This window comes from Cornus florida, unplaced genomic scaffold (assembly GCF_030987335.1).
Source record: "Cornus florida cultivar Cherokee Brave unplaced genomic scaffold, ASM3098733v1 CherokeeBrave_3.0.0_Hap2_Chr04, whole genome shotgun sequence".
Lineage (NCBI taxonomy): Eukaryota > Viridiplantae > Streptophyta > Magnoliopsida > Cornales > Cornaceae > Cornus > Cornus florida.
In genome coordinates, this window is record NW_026775574.1 from 70,480,909 (window position 1) to 70,504,182 (window position 23,274).

The following is a 23,274-nucleotide window of genomic DNA, read 5'->3' on the forward strand; positions in this document are numbered from 1 at the left end:
ATGTTCTCATTATATATAAAACCCAAGTAGTTATAGTATAGAACTGTGAAAAAATAGGGATGGGCACAAAAGGAGATTTTCATATATATACCTAAATAATTACTGTGAAATTTTGTAATTACTTACAAAAAAAAATTCACATAGAATAATTAAATCATGATTCTTTCATCTTTCTGTTCCCTAAAAACTGAATCTAGGCGGAATTTGAATCTAGGTCTCTAATATGATTTTAAGTTTTTACATCTCTAGTTGAGGATGTGAGCACATAAAACTTGCTTAAATCCCATAAAAATAGACAAGCGATTGTGTTAGAGATGATTTTCTTTCTTGCAATTATTGCTTCTCTTGATCTTTTTCCTGTTTATTCTTAATTATCATATAGGCAAAAAAATCAACATCAATATTGGTACTATTTAGTATATTTTAATAGTTACCAATAGGAGCACAGCTTTTTTGCACCATCAACACCAACTCTAATCAAGAAAAGTATGTTAGGGAAAAAAAATATCCAGAAAACTAAGTTACTCATAGATGCAGTGCCTTGCATATTAGTTCTTCCATCTTGCTTCATGGGGAGGGAGATTTCGGCTTTGCATTTAAAAGGTGGATTGTAATGAAAGATCTTAAATTTAGAATGTCTTTAATTTAAGAGTCGTGATACAGTGACTGATAGTCGGAGACATCCAACTGCATTTATGTGAAATGTATTTAAGAGGAACGTCTGAATAGCATGGACTCATTTATTGGATGAGATGAGTACCATGTGAATCCCACTATGAAATCTCACCTGTTTAAATGATCATTCTCTAAGTTGAAACTCTTTTCGAAGAGTTTGAATGGTTCTCTCATAAAATAGCAGTGCTTTCATTTCTCATCCATGTCTTAAGGCTCTATTGATGAGGATGAGACTTCAAAAACCACATAATTCAGTTGCGATGTTTGATGCAAAAAAATCATCACAAGTAAGTCGTTATTGTAAAAAAGAGAAATGCTGGACACTCCAATGGAATAGTTTGAGTGAGTTAGCTGATTTACTCTGCATTTTAAATACCAAATGGATTCCACTTGTGGTTCCATGTAACCAATAAGTTAAATTCAGTCTACAATTAGGTATTCATAAAAATAGCAGCTTAAAAGCACAACTAACATTTTTTTGTTTTTGGTTTTGGGTAACGAAAATGAACTGACCCGTTAGCCACTTTGAACTCTTGGATGGTTTTTTTCCCACCCTCTAGCTATTTTGGACTCTCAGATAGTTTGCAAAATTTTTGGTTATGTGCAATCACCCGTAAACCACACACATCATTTAAACTCAAGTGTTTTTGCACCTTATGAGAATCGAATTCAAGAACGTCCATCCACGGACCACCGTTCGAGTTAGCACAGCTAACATACTTGACAAAGAAAACAATTTAAATTACGTTTCACATGATGTAGTAGTGTTCAATTGCTCCCTCATAAGCAAGGAGCAGTAAAAAACTACCATTACATGATGCATATGTACTATGACTTCATTGTACCACTGTGGGTTCATACTCCTTTATTCTTCAGTAACCTGAAGCTGATGCAAAGCATAGTGAATACTCATGTTTTTTTCTTTCTGTAAGCTGTCTGTTAACATGCTTTTTGCCCATCAATCAAGCTCATTTGATTCTCCACTTCTTTTTTCACTCTTTCTTCATTCCTCTTTTCATCACCCACCTATTTTTCCCACACAATTATCACTTTCTGCAATATAATTTGTTTTATTGTCTCTTATACAACTGTCTATGCCTGTTTTCTGTTTTGTTATTTTTATTTGATTTGTTGATCTGTTTTTGTTTTGTGTTTGTTTAAGATAGAGTTGTTTTTTGAGGTTGAAACATTTGAAAGAAAAAAATTGGATCTTTGAGTAAATATAATAATCAATTTCCATTTAAAGAATCTAAATTAGAAAAAATAAATAAATAAATAAATCCTCATAAATTCATAATTTATGGATTTCAACTATTTGAAATTTTAGCATTTGAAATTCACGAGAAAATTGGATTAATTCAGAATCATCCAAATATAAACCCACAAATAAGAATTATATGCATGTTGAAAACTAAGAAGGATGTAGCATGTACAGCCAAACTCAAATATTATAAATTTAATCTGAAAGAATCAACTTCTCTTTTAATATCTTTTATTCCCAACTTAATTTATATATACTCAAAGAGAGGCATTGATTGACCGTCTAAAGAGATGAATCACTTTGATTGTCAACAAGAACGTGCTATCAAGAATGGTATAATTTTACAGACACAGCATGAAGTGAGGAAGGAAAGCAAAGCATAATTTTATTCACTGGTATAAACAGAATCCAAAGTAACCAAGAATGGCTTGTTTTTATTGGCATTAATATTGTCTTTGTTGATATCAGTCAGAAAAAAAGAGGCGAGAATGGCAGAGAGTGCAGTAACCTTTTTGCTCAACCAGCTGACACCGCTCCTTCAAGAAGAAGCCAAACTTCTGGGAGGAATTCGGGAAGATGTCGAGTGCATCAGAAATGAATTGGAGGAGATGAGAGCTTTCTTGAGAGATGCTGATGAAAAGGAAGAGATTGACCGACAGCTACAAGTATGGGTTAAGCGAGGGAAGTTGCTTATGACAACGAAGATGTTCTTGATGAATTCATGCTTCGCTTTGCTCATCATCACGGGGATGGATTCTATGGTTTTCTTCGTAAGATTTCTTGTTCTATTAAGAACTTGAAAGCTCGCCTTCGAATTGCTTCTGAGATACGCAGGATAAAGTACAGAGTCGAAAATATACGTCAAAGATACCGAGACAGATTTAGTATCTCTGAGCATGGATCAAGCTCCACCATTGTCAACAACACATGGTGTGATCATCGAGGTGATGCACTTCTACTGGAAGAAGCTGAGCTTGTGGGGATGGATGGGCCCAAGAGGGAGCTGATTGGGTGGCTTGTGAAGGATGCTTCGGAGCTCAAAGTTGTTTCGGTGGTGGGGATGGGGGGAATGGGAAAAACCACTCTGGTAAAGAAAGTTTATGATGATGCGAAGGTGAAGACTCATTTTCGATGCCATGTCTGGATCACTGTTTCTTAATCCTTCGATCTCAAAGAGCTTCTCAAAGACTTGATTTGACGACTTTTTTATGAAGTCAAACAATCAGCACCTCAAGGATTGGAAACTATGGACAACAATAGCTTGAAAGCACAAATCAAAGATTTCCTCCAACAGTGAAGGTATGTGCTTGTTCTTGATGATGTATAGAGTATAAGCGCATGAGATGCTCTAAAATATGCATTGCATGACAACAATAGTGGCAGCCGGATACTGCTCACTACACGTATTTGTTAGACACTAATTGACTCTAGAGGGGGGGTGAATAGAGTCAATGGGTAATTTTTCAAATTTACAAATTTAAATTCTAATCAACAAATATGCAATAAGCAATTATAGTAGATAAATAATTCAAAGCATAAATGTAAGAGAGATAGAGATAAGAGATTGTAAACAATGACTCGGAAATTTTAGCGAGGTTCGAAAATTCCTACTCCTCGGCTCAAGATCCCTCTTGAGACTTCCCAATCCACTAAAGCTTCTCCTTAATAGTGGAGAGCAAACATTCACATGAAGCAAGCCTTTGTTTCCCTTTCTTGCTAGAATAACACCCTTCTTCTAGGCTTCTTTTAGGTCACACCAACCCTTGCAAGTTTGTAGAGAAGTTCGTAGTTGAAATATAAGATTGAATCTCTCTTAAGATAGATATACAAATGTAAGCTCACAAGACTAGAGTAATAAATGAATCAAATGAAGCTCAAGTCTGATATGGTTGAATGAATAAAATAGTAAAGTAAATGCTCTTGAATGATATTTCAAATGTTCTCTCTACCGCACACTTACCTTCATCAATGCTAGAACTTATATAGAGTGAGAAGGAAGATGAAGTGCATTAATTGCTCAAATATGACTGTTGGAGTTGGTTGCGAAGCATTAAATGAGTAAGTAACCGTTGGAGCAATAAATGCTGAAGTTCAGATCTGTCTTAGCTCCTTTAAAGCACTCGAGAAACTGAGATTGGATCTTATCTAACCGGTTACAGGATTCTTCCTAACCGGTTACATCAGTTAGGAGACTTTTTCAGTTTAAGACCAACTACTCGAGTACAGAAGGCTTCCTAACCAGTTACATCATTGGCCAAGAGAAGTGGTATTCTGTTTAAGCAAAGATAACTGGTTACATAGGTTCTCTTAACCGGTTACATCATTGGCCAAGAAAAATGGTATTCTGTTTGAGCGAAGGTAATTGGTTACATAGGTTCTCCTAATTGGTTATGAAAAGATATAATTGGATGCATCATTCTGTGCGTTGATCTAATCGGTTAAAACCAACTTTCTAACCGGTTATAAGATCCAGTTGATCAGGTCGTGCTCTCTATTTTGCTTATCTACTCGATTAGATGGTATAATTGGATGCATCATTCTGTGCGTTGATCTAATCGGTTAGAACCAAATTTCTAACCGGTTATAAGATCCAGTTGATCAAGTCGTGCTCTCTGTTTTGCTTATCTACTCGGTTAGATGATATTTCCTAACCAGTTACAAGACTGATTTCACAATGTGAGTGTTCTGCCCATTCTCCTAATTGGTTAGATAGACCTTCCTAACTGGTTACAATATCTAAGAAATAGGAAATTTTGATTTTTCTTTTAAAATGCAAGATCTTATGAAAATGAATTTGAAGTAAATGCATGGGTCAATAGATATGAGCTTCAAATTAATTCATGAATTAATTTAACAAAGATCCTAATCACTCTCCAATCTATCTACCCCTTTTTCTTCAAGTTGATCATGATTGCATTATGCTTGAGGTAAACTTGATTTTTCTTGAAATGGTATCTTCGTCTTGTTTACTTGGTTGTAATTGTTTTGCATATTTTATCCCTTTGCTCTGCATGCTCAATGTAAACATTAGTCCGAGAACACTTTTAATGTTTTGTAATCATCAAAATCATTAGACGGTCTTTGAATGACCTTTAGGGTCAACAGTATTGATAATGTAGCTTTTACGTCTTGTGTAGAGTCCTATGGCAACATTTATACTATGAAACCGTTGTCCCCAGAAGAGTCTTGGACTCTATTTTGTAGGAAGACATTCCTAGACAACTACTGCTGTCCTCCACATTTAGAGGAACTCTCACGAATTATCTTGGAAAAGTGTGAGGGTTTGCCACTTGCTGTTGTGGCAATTAGTGGTGTTTTGGCTACAAAAGACAAAAGTGGAATGCATTAATGGGAATTGGTTTACCGTAGCCTTGGCGCTCAATTAGAAGGCAACGACTGATCAGTATGACAATTATACATCAACCTTTGCAATAACACAAATCATTATAAAATAAGGCTATTGGTCAGGTAAGTCGAACCACTAGGACTGTTAGTTTATGGCAACTAAAATACTTAGAACCACTTTTAGAATAATGAAAGGGGTGTAAAGAGGTTTGTTGGTTTGTCACGAAAATTAAGAATTGAACAATGCATAAAACAATATTGTGCTAGGAATTAAAGAGATAGAAAAATAAATAGAGAGGACTAGGGAGATGAATCCACTTCCAACCCTATTCACATGCTAGATTAAAACTAATTTGGGGAAAAACAACATATATGATGGTCATGATATGCAGTAACACTTGGTTACTATAATATCTTCAAGAAATTCATTAAATCAAAAAGGCAAGAATAACCTATCAAAGGTCCACATGATTAAACTACCTAAACTAAGGTGTAGCCTTAAACATGCTCACTAAGTCAAAGATTATCAAGCCATTAATTTAATAATGAATGCACATAAAGCTAGGAATCAAGCATAGACCATCAAAGGGGGAACCTAAGCCATGGACTATCAAGGTTCTCTATCTTCATGCCAATAAAACCATTCCATGAAATCATTTCCATTGTCACTATGAAAGTGCAAGCAATATAATTAAGAGAAGAAACCATCTAAGACAAGATAATCAACTCAAAATAATTATTTATATTCATTAAAATCCATTACAAGAAGTAAGGTGCTCTAGATCATGGAAAAACCAAAACTATACATCATTACCCCAAAATAGAATCAAAACTAGAACATGCTTACAAGGGAGGGCTTCATCACCTCCCTAGAGAAGGATTTAGTTACCCATAAGAACAAGAAATGAAGAGATTGAGGTGTTCATCCTCTCCATTTTCGTACTTAGAGAACCCAAAATACACCAAAACTCAAGAACACTTCTTTCTCTCTCTAGAACTTTAGCCAAAATGTGAGATCTTTTCTAATACATGGTTCAAGACTCTTTTCTAACCCAAAATCCCCTCTCTCCTCCATCACTCACGAGCTCCAACCACCCTAGAAGCCCTTAGGACCACACAAATTGCAGAGGGAACAAGTTCAGCACAAAAACAAGAGCTGGTGGGCTGCTCTCTGCAGGTCGGCGGGCGCCCGCGGGTGCTTGCATTCGGAGGAGCTTACTGCCATGTTTGGCGGGCGCCCACGGGAGCTCGACTTCCGCACATGCAGCTCTTTTCTTTGGCCACTTTGGTTGGTGTAGCAACACGGTCTTTCAATATAAATGCAATGCCACAAAATTTATACACAAGATAGCTAAAGAAACTTGGCTCCAATAACAATCACTAGCACGGCTTGCTTTGGTTCTTCAAAGGATCGACAAAACTGCTTCTTTAACCATATTTGGGGAAACCAACCTGAAAGAAGACGAAAATACACAAATAAAGTAAAACTATACATTATCGTCAGCTAATGGACTTAACTAACGCAAATAAGGGCGCTTGAATATGTAATATTCGGCGCTTATCACACCCCCAAACTTACGTTTTGCTAGTCCCATAGCAAAACCAAAACATATAACCTAACCAAAAATGACAACATATGAAATGCTGACAACATGCATCAATCGTAAAGCGAAAAATTACCTATAAAGCTCAAATGTAACTTAGAACAACAGAAAATTGGAGACAGACTCATTCAGCAGACTACCTTACATATATGAGGCCTTGATAAACAAAAATGGTAAAACATATTTCAACTTTTATGCATCAATCATCATAGTCTATATAAACACTTCAATTGTCATTTCTAAAATAGAATTGAACTCTAACTTCAGTGAAAGTGAACCGGATTCCCAATATGCGGCTTTTACCCTCTTTTTTCAATCTTAGAAACACAAACCTTCAAATCATTGAATTTCCTTCTCAATGGGGTTTCTAAGGCATGACTTTATTCACAATACAACTTTTGTTGCTTGTTGAAAATTTATTCAATAGCTCAAAATGATACGTACTATGGTTGTGCAATGCCAAAGTCCCTTAAGCTTTCTAACCGACCCATGTAGCAAGTGTTTAGCCAACAAAACCTAAACCGGATGGCTTTAGGGTGTTAAGTGTAGAGACACTCCTAGGGCTTAAAAACTCGAGTTGGAAAGGTTACGAACTTCAACGAACCATATTTATTTATTTATATCTTTTTGTGAATGACCATGCAATGTCTAAGTCCCTTAAGCTTTCTAACCAACCCATGTAGCAAGTGTTAGGCCAACAACTCCCATACCGGATGGCTTTAGGGTGTTAAGTGTAGAGACACTCCTAGGGCTTAATAACTCGAGTTGGAAAGGTTACGAACTCAAACTGGTCATTATCATTACTTACTTTTTAAAAAAAAAAAAAAAAATACATGCCAAAGATATTCATTCATTAGGGTCATCACCTCAAATCAGCTGAGTCATGATCAAGGTCAATTGGGTTGCATACCTCACAATTAGGTTCCCGGTGTGCATCTGTGCAATGTGAAGCATAGAAGTGTTTGAAATCCGATAAAAATCTAATTGAAACGGTTATACAAACCGATATGAATCAACATGGTCATTACAAATTTTTCTTTATTTTCAAAAATATTATTTGCCTCTATACACAAAGTCTTAAACATATGCTTCCATCTCCATTAAGTTCCATGATTACACTATTATTGCTTCTAACAAAATGATTTTACTAACTTACATGCATCAAGATATGGACATGCAAGCAAAAATATTATCTCAAAAATGCAACAATTGTAATGCACCTCCAAACTTAAATGTCACATTGTCCTCAATGTGAGAAGACAAAGGATAAATAATGAAAAAGGAAGAGTGCAATAAGAACAATAGTACCAAGTTGAAGAGGAAGTGAATGGCGGTGCAAAAATAGGCCACTTCGTGAATTCCATGAGCATGCCCCCAAACTTGGTTGTAAAAACCTGTCAAAAGCATCTATACACAACAAGAATCATATGAATCCGAAATGAATGAAAATAACTGCAATTTATTCAACTAAAAACTATAATCCATGCAAAGTAGCAAAAGTGATGCAGTTATAAGTTCAAAAGAAAAACGGAAAGCAATCGCCAAACGCAACCCAAAAGAAGTCTAAAAAGTACTACTGAAAAGGGAAATAAAACTAGAAACATAAAATCACTCCATCATCGGAGTGGAGGAGGAAGCATCGGCACTGCCAGGGGTGCGATCAATCAATGTCTGGAGCATGCCTTACAAAACCTGCTGACTCTCCTGAATCGCTTTAACGGTGCTCTCTATGCTTTCAAGGCGCATGTGAAATGCATCAAGGTGAGCACTGAGATTAAAATAATGAGCTTGAGACATGACAGGCGCGGCGGCGCAACAGGGGCAGCCGGGGTAGCTGGGTTATCATGAACAGGAAAAGCAAGAGCCATAGGGGGAGCCGGCGCACCCCAATCCAACTCACCCCCAATTCGGGCCTGACGGGACGTCTTGAGCCCGTGCTCGACTTCCAGACCCCAAGGTTGAAATCAAACACATCCTTTTTTTTCTCCTCATGATGCAGGGGCCGGAACCCTGCATTTTTTAGCAGCCGGGTGACAAGATATGGAAAGGGAAATGCCCAAGCGATGGCGCTGCTCGTCCTGACCAAAATTAATTCATTATAAATCTTGAGGATTTAGTCCCAGATAAGTTGCGAGACAAAAAACCAATGCTTATTTTCAGCGACATAGATGGCTTTCAGAAAATCCCCCTTACGCTCGGAATGGCCCAGCACAGGAAAGGCGTTCTTGGCCAGGACTGAATCAAGAAACCATAGCCGGCATGGTAAGAAGGATTTATTGGTGTTTGTGGTTCGAGTGCCGGTAAATTAACTGTAACAAATTTCTCCCATAACGTCCGACAATAATAGCTGAGCCGGACCTTCAACATATAGGGGCAGGCCCGCATCATCCACCGGTGATGCCAGTGGGCAGGCTAAAGCCGCAGCAAGATCATCAAGGTTAAATTCGAAAGCCTCACCATCAATGGTGGTCTTGATGATGTCTGGGTCCGCACAGGAATGGAACAAGTTGGAGTAGAACAAATGGACCACGTGCGAGTAGTAAGCATGAGTGTGTGGCTTGAAAAGAGAGGCGAGGCCACGTACTCGCAATTCGCGGACGGACCATGCGGTCTCTTGATTGTGCTCAAAATCATTTTCAATGTTGAATTTTGATTCCGAGACGATTGGCCATTCAGCCCAATTTGGAGTTGAGGGCACATTGGAAGGGCCCTCGGATGAGCGAGCACGTTTGGAAGCCACTTTAAAAGCTATTGGAGTGAATAAAGTTGGTTCAGGAATTTATACGAACACTTGGCATGCATAAGAATTGAGAAGAGGGACAAAATGATGTTAGATATGAAAAATTCCCAAAATTTCAACCTGCAAATGACATGCATTCAATACCCAACAATCACCAATCCTCCAACAATAGATGCCCAACCTCGTTGGATCGAAAATTAAAAGAAAAAGAAAAGAGAAGAAACTTACCCAATTTGGAGGAGCAAAATCCTCTTGTGTGTGATGAGAGAAGGGTTGGAGGGAAGATTGAGATGGAAATGGGAAGTATGACGGATGGAATGGATGAAGATGGGAAGTGGAGAGAGAAAGAGTGAAAGATTTGAGGTTTGAATAGGGTGGGGGTGAGGGTTGAGAGGGAGAGGGAGAGTGAATGATTTAAAATGGGCTTGAAATGCCCATTTTAAAGCACCAGCGACAGGCGGCGGGCGCCCGCGGGCGCTGAGACTCCTACTGCCTAAAACGGCAGGCGCCCGCGGAATGTCCGAGCCTACTGCCTGCTTTGGCGGGCACCAGCGGTGGCGCGGCGGGCGCCCACAGGCCTACTTCAGAGGCTGCTTTTTTGCAGCAAATCATAGCCTACAAGTGTCGGGATAGAATCAACACATTCCAAACTTGAAATGGAAGCGCTCGATGGACCCTAGCCACCGTGCAAAACCGCCGGAACTAGAGTCGGCGCTCATTTGCATAAGACAAGCGATAGCCAAAAGGGCAGAGTTTCATTTGAATTTTGGATTAGACGAGACAAATGCCTAAATGACCTTGAATACTTCCAGAAGTGGTACGGAGACCTGAAAACAACTAAGGAAACCGAATGTGACCACGGAATACAAGATGAGACAATTCCGGAAAAGTACACATTTTGGTTAAACTTAGCGAATTCTCGAAAAATTCTAGGCAATTGACACTTGGAAGAGGGAAGCTCGGAAGATGGAAGAATTGTTTCCCATGAGTGCTAAATTTAATATCGATAGCTAGACGAACCAGGATTTGCATGGCACATTAGTCCTCATAAATTGGGTCCGTTAATAGGACTTTCTCTACTTTGCGGATAGGGACTATGCCATCAACATAAGGCTTAAGCCGTTAGCCATTAATCTTAGAGAGAGATCCATCGGTAAGATCTTGGAGTTCAACTGCATCATGAGGAAAGACGGATGTGATGACATAAGGACCATCCCACCACGAACGGAGTTTACCGGGAAAGAGTCTCAATCTAGAATTGAAAAGCCAAACTTTCTGTCTAGGGGCAAAAGACTTTTTGACAATGTACTTGTCATGAAAAGCTTTAGTCTTTGCCTTATAGATTTTGGCGCTTTCTTACGCATCATTTCGAATTTTCTCAAGCTCATTGAGTTGCAATTGCGAGTAGAGCCGGCTTGTTTGAGATCAAAGTTGAGCCTTTTTATGGCCCAATAAGCACGGTGCTCTAGTTCAACAGGGAGATGACAGGCTTTATCAAAGACAAGTCGATATGGCGACATGCCAATGGGTGTCTTATAAGCTATCCGGTAAGCCCAAAGCGCATCGTTTAGTCTTAATGACCAATCTTTGCGGTCCGGTCGAATCATTTTTTCCAAGATGTGCTTAATCTCCCTATTAGATACTTCCACTTGACCACTCGTTTGAGGATGGTAAGGTGTGGCAACCTTATGAATGATGGAGTACTTGGAGAGGACGGATTTAAGGTAACGATTTCGAAAATGAGATCCACCGTCACTGATGATTGCTCGGGGCATACCAAAACGACTAAAAATATTGGACTGAATGAATTTGACCACGACTTTATGATCATTGGTTTTGGTAGCCTCGGCTTCAACCCATTTGATATATAATCCACCGCTACAAGGATATACTCATAGCCATAAGAAGATGGAAATGGTCCCATGAAATCGATCCCCCACACAACGAAAATTTCAATAATTAGGATGGGAGTGAGGGGCATCATGTCTCTCCTAAAAATGGAGCCAAGCTTTTGGCAACGCTCACAAAATCCACCGCTACGAGGATATACTCATAGCCATAAGAAGATGGAAATGGTCCTATGAAGTCGATCCCCCACACATTGAAAATTTCAATAATTAGGATGGGAGTGAGGGGCATCATGTCTCTCCTAGACATGGAGCCAAGCTTTTGGCAATGCTCACAAGATTTACAAAAATTGTAAGCATCCCGAAACAGAGAAAGCCAATAGAATTCGTTTTGAAGGACTTTGTCGGCGGTGTTTTTAGCACTGAAGTGACCCCCATAAGCAAGGGTGTGGCAGAAATTTAGGACACTTGTGGTTTCATTGTCGGGAATGCATCTCCGGATGATTTGATCCAGGCAATACTTGAACAATTCCGGATCTTCCCAAAAAAAATGCTTAACTTGGGAGAAGAAATGGTCTCTTTCTTGTTTTGACCAATTAGAGGGAATTTTTCCTACCGCAAGGTAGTTGACAATATCCACAAACCAAGGGAGATTTGAATGGGAAATCTGAAATAGTTGCTCATCCGGAAAAGAATCACGGACGGCAGCAAATTCAGAAGATTTCTCAATGAGTAGACGAGAGAGATGGTCTGTGACAACATTGTCTGTCCCTTTTTTATCCCGAATTTCAATGTCAAACTCTTGGAGTAAGAGTATCCATTGAATTAGGCGGGGTTTTGTCTCTCTTTTGGAGAGCAAATGCCTAAGAGCGGCATGATCCGAAAAGACAATGACCTTGGATCCCAGAAGATAAGAACGGAATTTATCTAAGGCATACACCACAGCTAGCAATTCCTTTTCAGTGGTGGTGTAATTTAACTGAGCATCAAAGAGAGTCTTGCTAGCATAATAGATGGCATGCGAAAGCTTGTCCACACGCTGACCCAAAACCGCACCTAATGCATAATCAGATGCATCACTCATGATCTCAAATGGAAGAGACCAATTAGGCGGTTTCATGATTGGGGCGGATGAGAGAAGTATACAGAGCTTCTTGAAATCTTCTAAACAGGCTTCATTAAAATTGAACGGAACATCCTTGGCAAGAAGAGTATACAAGGGCCGAGAGATTTTGCTAAAATCTTTGATAAAGCGGTGATAGAAGCCGGCATGTCCAAGGAAGGAACGGATTTGACAGACCGAATTTGGAGGAGGAAGGTTAGAGATTAACTCCACTTTGGCTTTGTCAACCTCAATTCCCTGTTTTGAAATGACATGTCCTAAAACGATGCCTTCTTGAACCATAAAGTGACTTTTCTCCCAACTTAGAATGAGATTTGTTTCCTTGCACCTTTGAAGCACAAAGGATAGATTGTGGAGACACGAGTCAAAGGAGGATCCAAAGACGGAAAAATCATCCATGAACACCTCTAAGAACTTTTCAACCATATCAGAAAATATGGACATCATGCATCTTTGGAACATGACCGGTGCATTGTATAGCCCGAAGGGCATGCGTCTATAGGCAAATGTTCCAAAAGGACATGTAAATGTGGTTTTCTCTTGATCTTGTGGATCAATTGCCACTTGGTTATAGCTGGAATAACCATTAAGGAAACAATAGTAGCTTTGGCCGGCTAACCGCTTTAGGATTTGATTAATGAATGGAAGTGAAAAATGATCCTTCCTAATGGTAGAGTTTAGTTTCCTGTAATCAATGCACACACGCCAACCGGTGGTGGTGCATTGTGGCACAAGCTCTCCCGCTGAATTTTCAACAACGGTGAGGCTGGATTTCTTGGGTACAACTTGAGTGGGGCTCACCCACTTGCTATCAGAGATGGGGTAGATGATTCCCGCATCTAGTAGCTTGATCACTTCTTTCATGACCATTTCCTTCATGTTGGGATTCAACCGACGCTACACCTCTCTAGAAGGTTTAGCGTCATCCTCCATATGAATGCGATGCATACAAATAGAAGGGTCGATTCCTTTCAAATCAGCCACTGCCCAGCCAATAGCTTCTTTGTGCTCTTGTAGTACCGCTAAAAGGCTAGTTTCTTGATCCTTTAAAAGGTCCAAAGCAATGATGACCGGAAGAGTTTTACTCGCACTAAGAAACACATACTTGAGGTGGGCCGGGAGTGGCTTTAACTCAAGTTGTGGTGGAGATTTCAAGGAAGGGACCAAAGGAGTAGTGGAAAGCTGAGGAAGTGGTTCTTTTGGCACCTTCCAAGGAGGACAATTCATGATAGCATTAATGTCAAGCAAAGAGTTTACTTCTTGGATTGATTGGTCAATATCAAAGTTTGAGAAGTCAAAGTGAGACATGCAAGTTTCCAAATGATCTTTGCTTAGAATGAAGGGAAGAGATTCTTCGACCACTTCATTTATCACATCGATGAGGAAACAATCATCCTTTTCGGAAAGATATTGTGTCGCATGGAATATGTAGAGTTTAACTTGCATATTTCCAAAGGCGATATCCATCACCCCGGTTCGGCAATTAATTGAAGCATTAGCCGTAGCTAAGAATGGCCTACCAAGGATCACGGGAATATGCTTCTTTGGGTCATGGACCGGTTCTGTGTCAAGAACCACAAAGTCTACCGAGAAGTAGAATTTGTCCACTTTGATTATGATATCTTCAAGAATGCCCCGTGGGTGCTTGACCGATCTGTCGGCGAGCTGCAAGACCACGGAGGTTGGCTTTAGATCTCCCAACCCAAGCTGTAAGTAAACTGAATATGGAATCAAATTTACACTAGCTCCTAAGTTAAGGAGGACCCTTTCTATCTTGTTGTCGCCAATGACACACGAGATAGTTGGGGCGCCCAGATCCTTATACTTTGGAGGAGCACTGTGTTGAATGATTGCACTCACATTTTCAGTTAATCTCACCTTCTTTGGCAAATGATTTTTAAAAGTGCGTTTTTGAGTGCACAAATCCTTGAGAAATTTTGCATAGAGATGGATTTGCTTTATAGCATCCAAGAGAGGCAAGTTGATCTTTACTTGCTTAAAAACTTCCCACATGTCTTGAATTTTGCAGTTCTTGTTCCCAAAATGTGTCAACTCTTAGAGACGTTTAGGAAACGGAACCTTAGGCTCATAAGACGTCTCCACATTTGGGTTGACAAGCTTAGAATTTTCAGCATTAGACTTTGGATTTTCAGGAGTGAATTTTGGATTAGAAGAGAGGAGATTTGGATTTTTGGAAGGAAGAACTTTGTCATTGTTACTTCCATCAACCTTGTTGTCCACAACTCGACCACTCCGAAGGGTAGTGATTGCTTGGACTTGTTCATGAGTAGGCCCACTCAGAGGAGGGGCTTCGTCAATCACATACATCCCTCTAGGATTTTCAAATAGTTGAGCGGGAAGCTTCCCTTTATCTCTTTGAAGAAGTTGGTTCATTGAAATGGCTATTTGCCCCACTTGATTCTCAAGTTTAGCAATAGACTGAGTATGAGAATGAACCATTTGGAGAGTGGGCTGCAATGATGACAAGAGTTGCTTGTTGGATTCCATCATTTGCTTATTTAGAGATTCCATCATTTGCTTATTTGCAGCCATAATCTCATCTGTTGGGAACACAGGAGATGGAGTAGAAAATTTGGATTATACGGAGGACGGTAACTCGAAGAGGCCTGAAATTGCCTATTTTGAAATTGAGAAGATGGCTGATTTTGCTGCCCTTGATTTTGAAATTGTGAATTTTGTGAGGCTTGTTGCCTCCACGAGAAATTCGGATGATCTCTCCATCCTGGATTGTAAGTATTAGAAAATGGATTATTTCCGGGCCTTGAGAACATCGCATTTGCTTGCTCTTGATTGGGATTAGGAAATTGTTTCGGTGGGACAATCTTCCGAGAGATGGAAAGGACTAGTGCATGATGCACACACCGCACTTGCTGAATTTTGAGACAATGAAGCACAGAGAAGTGGTGCCATCAATTGATAGAATTTATGAGTTATGGCATCAACTTGAGAAGACTCTTCCCTCATTGTCTTTGGTTGACAAGGGTTGGTGTTCTTTGTATTGGTTGAGGTTGGATCACTACGAGAATTATGTTGCAGTGAGTTTTCACTCAGATTCTCAAGTAGGGTCAATGCTTCATCTGTACTTTTAGACATAAACATCCCTCCACAAGATGAGTCAACCATGAATCTATGGGTATCGGTTAAACCAGCATAGAAGGCTTGCACCAATTGCTATTTTGGAATTAGGTGGTGCGGGCATTTCCTAAGGAGGTCTTGAAGTCTTTCCCAAGTCTCATGGAGTTGTTCCCCCTCGCTTTGTGAAAAGTTAAGAATGGAACGTCTCATTAAGTTGGTTTTACTCACTGGATAGTACTTCTTTAAGAATTCTTGTTGCAATTGAGCCCATGTAGTGATGGAATTTGCAGCAAGAGAGTTCAACCAATATTTTGCCCTTTCTTTTAAGGCGAATGGGAAGAGATGCAAATGGAGAGCATTGTCAGGGAAGCCCTTCAGCTTGATGGTAGAACAGATTTCAAGGAACTCATCAAGGTGTTGATAGGGGTCCTCATGTTCGAAGCCATGAAAGGAAGGAAGCATTTGAATTGTACTAGATTTGATCTCGTACTGGTCTGCATCGATGTTTGGCATCACTATGCAAGAGGGAGAGGCATACGTTGTAGGGATGAAATGGTCCCTAAGAGTCATAAGAGCGTTTGGAACTTCAGCCCTATTATTATTAATTCCCTCATTCCCAACATTTCCCTCATTGTTGGCCATTGTATTAATTTCAATATCAAGTCCTCTTAAAGTTTCTGATTCCTTAAGGTTTCTTCTAAGAGTTCTTTCAAATGAATTTATATCAATTGGCACTTCAAGAGTAGGCAAGGATGGTGACCTACGACCCAACATCAACTACACAATTCACAACAAATATAATATCCCTTCACCATAACATCCACATACGATGTTCCCGTTCTCCTCAATTATCAATCAAGACAGAAAAGTAAATGGCCACGACAAGGACCGATGCTTTACAATATAAACAAACTAAGTATCTCTAATTTATACACATGCAAGATATTCACAAATTGGAAACCAGGACTTCGAAAACTTACCGAGAGTCTTTTAAACTTACAAATATGCTAGCTTTCCCACGGCAGGCCTTAAGTACCTAAATTCTCACAAGAAAACTTGAAACATAAATTACTCGAAACCAACGAGAAAATATCCACAGGAACACAATATTCACAATCAAACCAAAGTTAATCCTAGAACCTCGGTTGTAAAACCGTTTGCAGTCCTCAGCAACGGCGCCAAAAAATTGATCTGTATGACAATTATACATCAACCTTTGTAATAGCACAAATCGTTGTAAAATAGGGCTATTGGTCGGGTAAGTCGAACCACTAGGACTGCTAGTTTGGCAACTAAAATACTTAGAACCACTTTTAGAATGATGAAAGGGGTGTAAAGAGGCTTGTTGGTTTGTCACGAAAATTAAGAATTGAACAATGCATAAAACAATATTGTGCTAGGAATTAAAGAGATAGAAAAATAAATAGAGAGGACTAGGGAGATGAATCCACTTCCAACCCTATTCACATGCTAGATTAAAACTAATTTGGGAAAAAGCAACATATATGATGGTCATGATATGTAGCAACACTTGGTTACTATAATATCTTCAAGAAGTTCATTAAATCAAAAAGGCAAGAATAACCTATCAAAAGTCCACATGATTAAACTACCTAAACTAAAGTGTAGCCTTAAACATGCTCACTAAGTCAAAGATTATCAAGCCATTAATTTAATAATGAATGCACATAAAGCTAGGAATCAAGCATAGACCATCAAAGGGGGAACCTAAGCCACGGATTATCAAGGTTCTCTATCTTCATGTCAATAAAACCATTCCATGAAATCATTTCCATTGTCATTATAAAAGTGCAAGTAATATGATTAAGAAAAGAAACCATCTAAGACAAGATAATCAACTCAAAATAATCATTTATATTCATTAAAATCCATTACAAGAAGTAATGTGTTCTAAATCATGGAAAAACCAAAACTATACATCATTACCCCAAAATGGAATCAAAGCTAGAACATGCTTACAAGGGAGGGCTCCATCACCTCCCTAGAGAAGGATTTAGTTACCCATAAGAACATGGAATGAAGAGATTGAGGTGCTCATCCTCTCCATTTTTGTACTTAGAGGACCCAAAATACACCAAAACTCAAGAACACTTCTTTCTCTCTCTAGAACTTTAGCCAAAATGTGAGATCTTTTCTAATACATGGTTCAAAACTCTTTTCTAACCCAAAATCCCCTCTCTCCTCCATCACTCACGAGCTCCAACCACCCTAGAAGCCCTTAGGACCACACAAATTGCAGAGGGAACAAGTTCAGCACAAAAACAAGAGCAGGTGGGCTACTCTTTGTAGGTCGGCAGGCGCCCGCGGGTGCTTGCATCCAGAGGAGCTTACTGCCATGTTTGGCGAGCGCCTGCGGTGGGGCGGCGGGAGCTCGACTTCCGCACATGCACCTCCTTTCTTTGGCCACTTTGATTGGTGTAGCGACACGGTATTTCAGTATGAATGTAATGCCACAAAATTTATACACAAGATAGCTAAAGAAACTTGGCTCCACTAACAGTCTCCAGCAGGGCTTGCTTTGGTTCTTCAAAGGATCGACAAAACCGCTTCTTTAACCATATTTAGGGAAACCAACCTGAAAGAAGACGAAAATACACAAATAAAGCAAAACTATACATTATCGTCAGCTAATGGACTTAACTAACGCAAATAAGGGTGCTTGAATATGCAATATTCGGCATTTATCAACGACAAACTCGAGAATATGAAAAAGATACTCCCTCTCAGTTACTACAATTTGCCATACTATCTGAAAATATGTTTCTTGTACTTGGGCATATTCCCAGAGGATTACAAGATTGAGCGCATGAGACTGATCCGATTGTGGATCGCGGAAGGATTTGTGGAAGTGAGAGGGGAAATGACGATGGAAGAAGTCGCTGAAAGCTACCTCAATGAGCTTATTAATAGAAGCTTGGTCCAAGTGGCAAAGATAGATGATGTTGGAAGGCGTAGAGAGTGTCGCCTCCATGACCTTTTCCACTTCAAAGTCAAGAAAACAAAATGTTGTCGCAATAGTTAGCAAAGGAAGCACAATATGGCCGGAAAAAGTTTGTCACCTATCAATCCATTATACCGTGGGGAACTTGCAGCATACAAATCGTTTTTCTCAACTTCGTTCATTGCTCATGGTCTCAGTGGCAAAACCTATATCCAAGTCATTGATGCCTATATTATTCAATGGTGGGGTTAGGTTGTTGAAGGTTTTGGACTTGAGAAGTGCTTCTTTAGAGACACTTCCAGATGAAATTGTCAAACTATTTCATCTTAGGTATTTAAGCTTGAGGGGAACAAATATTAAAATGCTTTCGAAATCCATCTCTAAGCTTGAAAACCTCGAAACTTTGGACCTCAAAGGCACCTACGTAACCGAGCTGCCTATTCAGATCCTAAAGCTCCAACAACTTCGTCATCTCTTGGTGTATCGTTGTGGTAAAGTTTATCCCATTTATGATTTATATGGTTTTAGAGCAATACCGGGAATAGAAGGTTTTTCTTCCCTCCAAAAACTTTGTTTTATTGAAGTGAACCACGGCAATGGTAGGATTGTAGTGGGAGAGCTAGGGAGACTGACACGGCTAAAGAGATTGGGGATTACGAAGTTGAGAAGGGAAGATGGGATAGCTTTGTGCTCCTCTCTTGAAAAGTTGAGCAACCTTCTCGCATTGTCTGTACGTTCTGTAGAAGAGGACGAGATCATTGACATTCAACACTTGTCTTCTCCTCCCCGGTTTCTTCAACAGCTATATTTGAAGGGACGTTTGGAAATGTTGCCGCTTTGGATAAGTCTGACACACTAGAACTATTCTTCTAATAACATTAGAGGGATGCTAACATTAGTCGCCTAATCAGTCGCGTGACGTGGCAGCATTTTATTGGTCCCTGAAGGAGTAGAAAGTGGATTGGGCTTCGTTGTAGTCAGTCCACTCTATCTAGAGCATTATTGGGCCATTGATCCACTTCAAAGACAACCCACCAGGCCCAATGATCAAAACCGCCATTCCCAAGCCCGATCTCATCAGCATTACAAGGCAGACCAGTATCCACTATGGCCCGAAGGTTAGAGCCCGCTTGATATCAGCCCAAGTTAAAGGGTGCTAATAGGGAAGTTAGGGCAAATGTACACTTCTAGGAATAGGATTGTGTGAGGAGAGCATTTTCAGGACGCTTCAGTCCCTGATTTTTACTCATTTTTATTTATTTATTTATTTATTTATTGTTTTTGCTTTTCTGTGTCGGCTTTTCTTCTCTCACCCTGTTCTCTCTCTCACTTCGTCCAAGTCGCAGACCCAAAATTCCCTTTCTTCCCCTTCACTGTATCTCACCCTGTTCTCCTTCACCTGTTAATTTCCCTTTGTAAAATTCCCCTTCAAAGCTGTGTGTTGGATCTTCATCAATTTATACTTTGTAAAGATGTAAGTTTGTGTCCAAGCTAAGACTCTTTACTCACAACCAGGTTGGGATCTATCTTCTCTCCTATTAATTTCCCTTTGTAAAATTTCTTTAGCTTTCTTAAATCTGATTTTGTGAAGTATATATATATTTGGTTAGTGTTTATGTATTTGTGCAATTATATATTCTGTAATAACTAGGAGTTGGGATACACAAGTAGGCGATATATATTTTTCCTGTATAAATAAGTTGATTTAGAAAAATATTATTAGTTTTACAAAAATTTAGTCAATCCACCATATTAATCATAAGATGGGGTTAGTGTGAGTAAATTGTACAAATCCAATTTCACAAAAATAAATATACAGTGTATATATGAAAAACTACAAATATAAATCGAACGGTTTTAATTTAATATTAGAGATAACTAATATTCAGTTGAGGAACTTACCTATATAATATCCTTTTAAGGTTGAACGTGGGCTTATTCCGTTTTTCGCTGATCGACAAACTCGAGCAACAATATTCCAAAGTTAAAAGAAATGACATATCAGGTGAGGAAATGGTGTTCTGGAGGAAGCAAATAATAAATGGCGAAAATGTCCAGGAATTATTGAGGGACACGAAAGGGAATGAAGAGGAATTTGTAAATGAAGTTGTTAGCATTGGTAAACTTCACATATTAACATAACCTCGTATGTTATAAAACCCAAAAGAGCATTAGTATATGAATATATGAGCGATGAATCTTTAGACAGGCTCATCTATAATAGTGATGGATCTTCGAGTCTAGATTGCAAAACATTGCATCAAATTGCAAATTGGCAGTTGCTCGGGGGCTACAGTAGTTTTTACAACAAGGTTACAGTAACAGAATTGTCCATTTTGATATAAAACCTCACAGCATTCATTTGGATGAAGGAGACCTCTGCAAAAAATTGCTGACGTTTATAGTTTTGCAATTTGATGCAATGTTTTGCAATCTAGACTCAAAGATCCATCTGTAGTATAGATGAACCTCTCTAAAGATCCATTGCTCATATATTCACACACTAATGCTCGTTTTTTGGGTGCATAACAAAATCCTAACAGAGTGGCGACGTTAGTATGTGAAGTTTTACTAATTCCTCATCCCCGCTTTTAATATCGAAGGATGGTACCGCTTTGGAGCCTGTAACATTAGAGTGAAAAAATTAGTTGGATTAGTAAGAGGATGTTATGAATTACAAGTGTAATATGTAATTAAAGGATTTTGAACACAAACGTAACACGAGAGAGGAACTTTGTGATGGAATAGTGAATTATTATGTAACTAGCTACACTCTAAATTTTTGTTTCATAATTGTACTTGGTAAGAAAAATACATGGATCCATCTTTTAATCACGTGCTAATATTTATGAAATATGTCTTAGTGCTTCAGCTTCACCTTCACTTTAGTGCTCCACCTTGTCATCTTTTAATCATGTGCTAATATTTAAGTCCTCACCGGTGATTCAAGCGTATTCAAACAAATCCATGAAAAAGACAATATAAATTCTTGTTTGGGGCATATAAATAAAATAAGAAAATTATTAGGCAGTATATAAATATGTTTATTTAGGAAAATATTATTAGTTATACGAAATGGATGATGATTAATGATACGAAGATGGGTTAGTGTGAGTTTAGGAAGCACGGACACTTCTACGAAAGAGTCGTACCCGTGTCGAATATCGACACTCTTCAAATACGTGTCCTTCACTTCATATACGTGTCTATAAAGAAAAAGTAATTTTATTATTTCGTACACTTCTACGAATGAGCCGTGTCCGTGTCCGTGTCCGTACTACATAGGTGTGAGTAAACTTGTTTAGGATATATATTTTTTTTTATTAATTAATTAATTGCAGGGTTTGAAGATATATAATTAAGGAAAAATTAATTTTGTACTTACTAGGCTGGCTGCTGTTTATTTATGGGCACCTCATTAAGCATACTCAAATTGAGAAGAGAGTCTCAAAAAAGGAAAAGGAGAGAAATATGTTGCGCAATGGAGGCATGTTATTGGAAGAGCTACTCCATTCATGTGATGGAAAATATAATCCGTTCCGAATTTTCTCAGCTCAAGACCTTGTAATTGCAACCGATCACTACTGTCACCAAGTTCAGGATGATGGTACTTACAAGATCCACAGGGGTTCTTCCAATGGCCGTCCAATACTTGTCAAGTCTTATTACCAAGTATTTGGATCTGGTTCTGGTATTAATGATATCGTGTTTGCATCACAGTCAAACAACCACAGCAACATACACATGCTCTTGGGCTGCTGCCTTGAAACTGAATATCCGATCCTAGTGTTTGAGTATCCAGAAAATGGACTTCTTTCTGATCATATATTTGGCGATCATCATCATCAGCTACTACCTTGGGATTGTAGGTTGAAGGTTGCCAAGGAGGTTGCTGATGCTTTGGCGTATCTCCACACTGGGTTGTCCACGCCCATCATTCACAGGCACGTAAAACCATTAAACATATATTTAGATGGAAATTATGTTGCCAAACTATCAGATTTTAGTTTGTCTATATCAATTCCTCCAGGGGGAGGAGTAGGTACAAACTACTGTGGCAGGGACTTGTGGATATGTGGCTTCAGAAGCTACTGAGAAGTGTGATGTTCTCTACGGAACGCTTTTGATTGAAATTTTGTTAGGAAAAACGGTTTATTCTTTACTAATGGAAGATATTGATTCTATTTTGGCATCATGGCCATTTCTGGAAGAGGAGGACATGCCACAACTTGATCAATGTATTATTGAGAGAGCTACAAACTATATGGGAACAGATATCCACTTTGGAAGATCAATACAAGCTTTCAATGGCATGTAGACTTGCATCCAAATGCTGTAGTGAAAATCCAGAGGAGAGGCCAACAATGACACAAGTAGCAAAAGAGATTAGAAGGATTATCAAATTTCAATCAAAAGAGATTAGAAGGATTATCAAATTTCAATCATTCTCCCCCACCGCCCATCATGCTCGTTGAATTGTGAGCTCACTTTCTCTGCTTGCTTTTTTCATCTTAAAACTGATAGAGATAGATGCCTTGAGTTTTTTAAGAAGAAGAAGAAGAATTCATTAATCCCAATAAGTGTAAGATTTTATGGCTATTTCTAGATTACGTTGAAAGGG

The 23,274-nt window shown here is 38.9% G+C and overlaps 2 protein-coding genes across 3 annotated transcripts; both read left to right on the forward strand.

Moving 5' to 3' along the window:
* The first annotated feature begins 18,377 nt into the window (after positions 1-18,377).
* On the forward strand, positions 18,378-19,512 carry LOC132305089 (disease resistance protein RPM1-like). The gene is made up of 2 exons (XM_059802771.1): positions 18,378-18,729; positions 18,851-19,512. Exons 1-2 carry the CDS (start codon positions 18,378-18,380, stop codon positions 19,510-19,512), a joined length of 1,014 nt encoding a protein of 337 aa, XP_059658754.1.
* Positions 19,513-19,847: 335 nt separating this feature from the next.
* Positions 19,848-22,837, forward strand: LOC132303477 (serine/threonine-protein kinase ZRK1-like). Of its 2 annotated transcripts, XM_059800750.1 has the most exons (3): positions 19,848-20,168; positions 22,042-22,597; positions 22,684-22,837. In XM_059800750.1, the coding sequence occupies exons 2-3, from the start codon at positions 22,125-22,127 to the stop codon at positions 22,778-22,780; spliced, it is 570 nt and encodes a 189-aa protein (XP_059656733.1). In that variant the 5' UTR covers positions 19,848-20,168; positions 22,042-22,124; the 3' UTR covers positions 22,781-22,837. The 2 variants fall into 2 exon arrangements, with proteins under 2 accessions (XP_059656733.1, XP_059656732.1); XM_059800749.1 differs by having other exon boundaries at positions 19,850-20,168; positions 22,042-22,837.
* Positions 22,838-23,274: the final 437 nt, after the last annotated feature.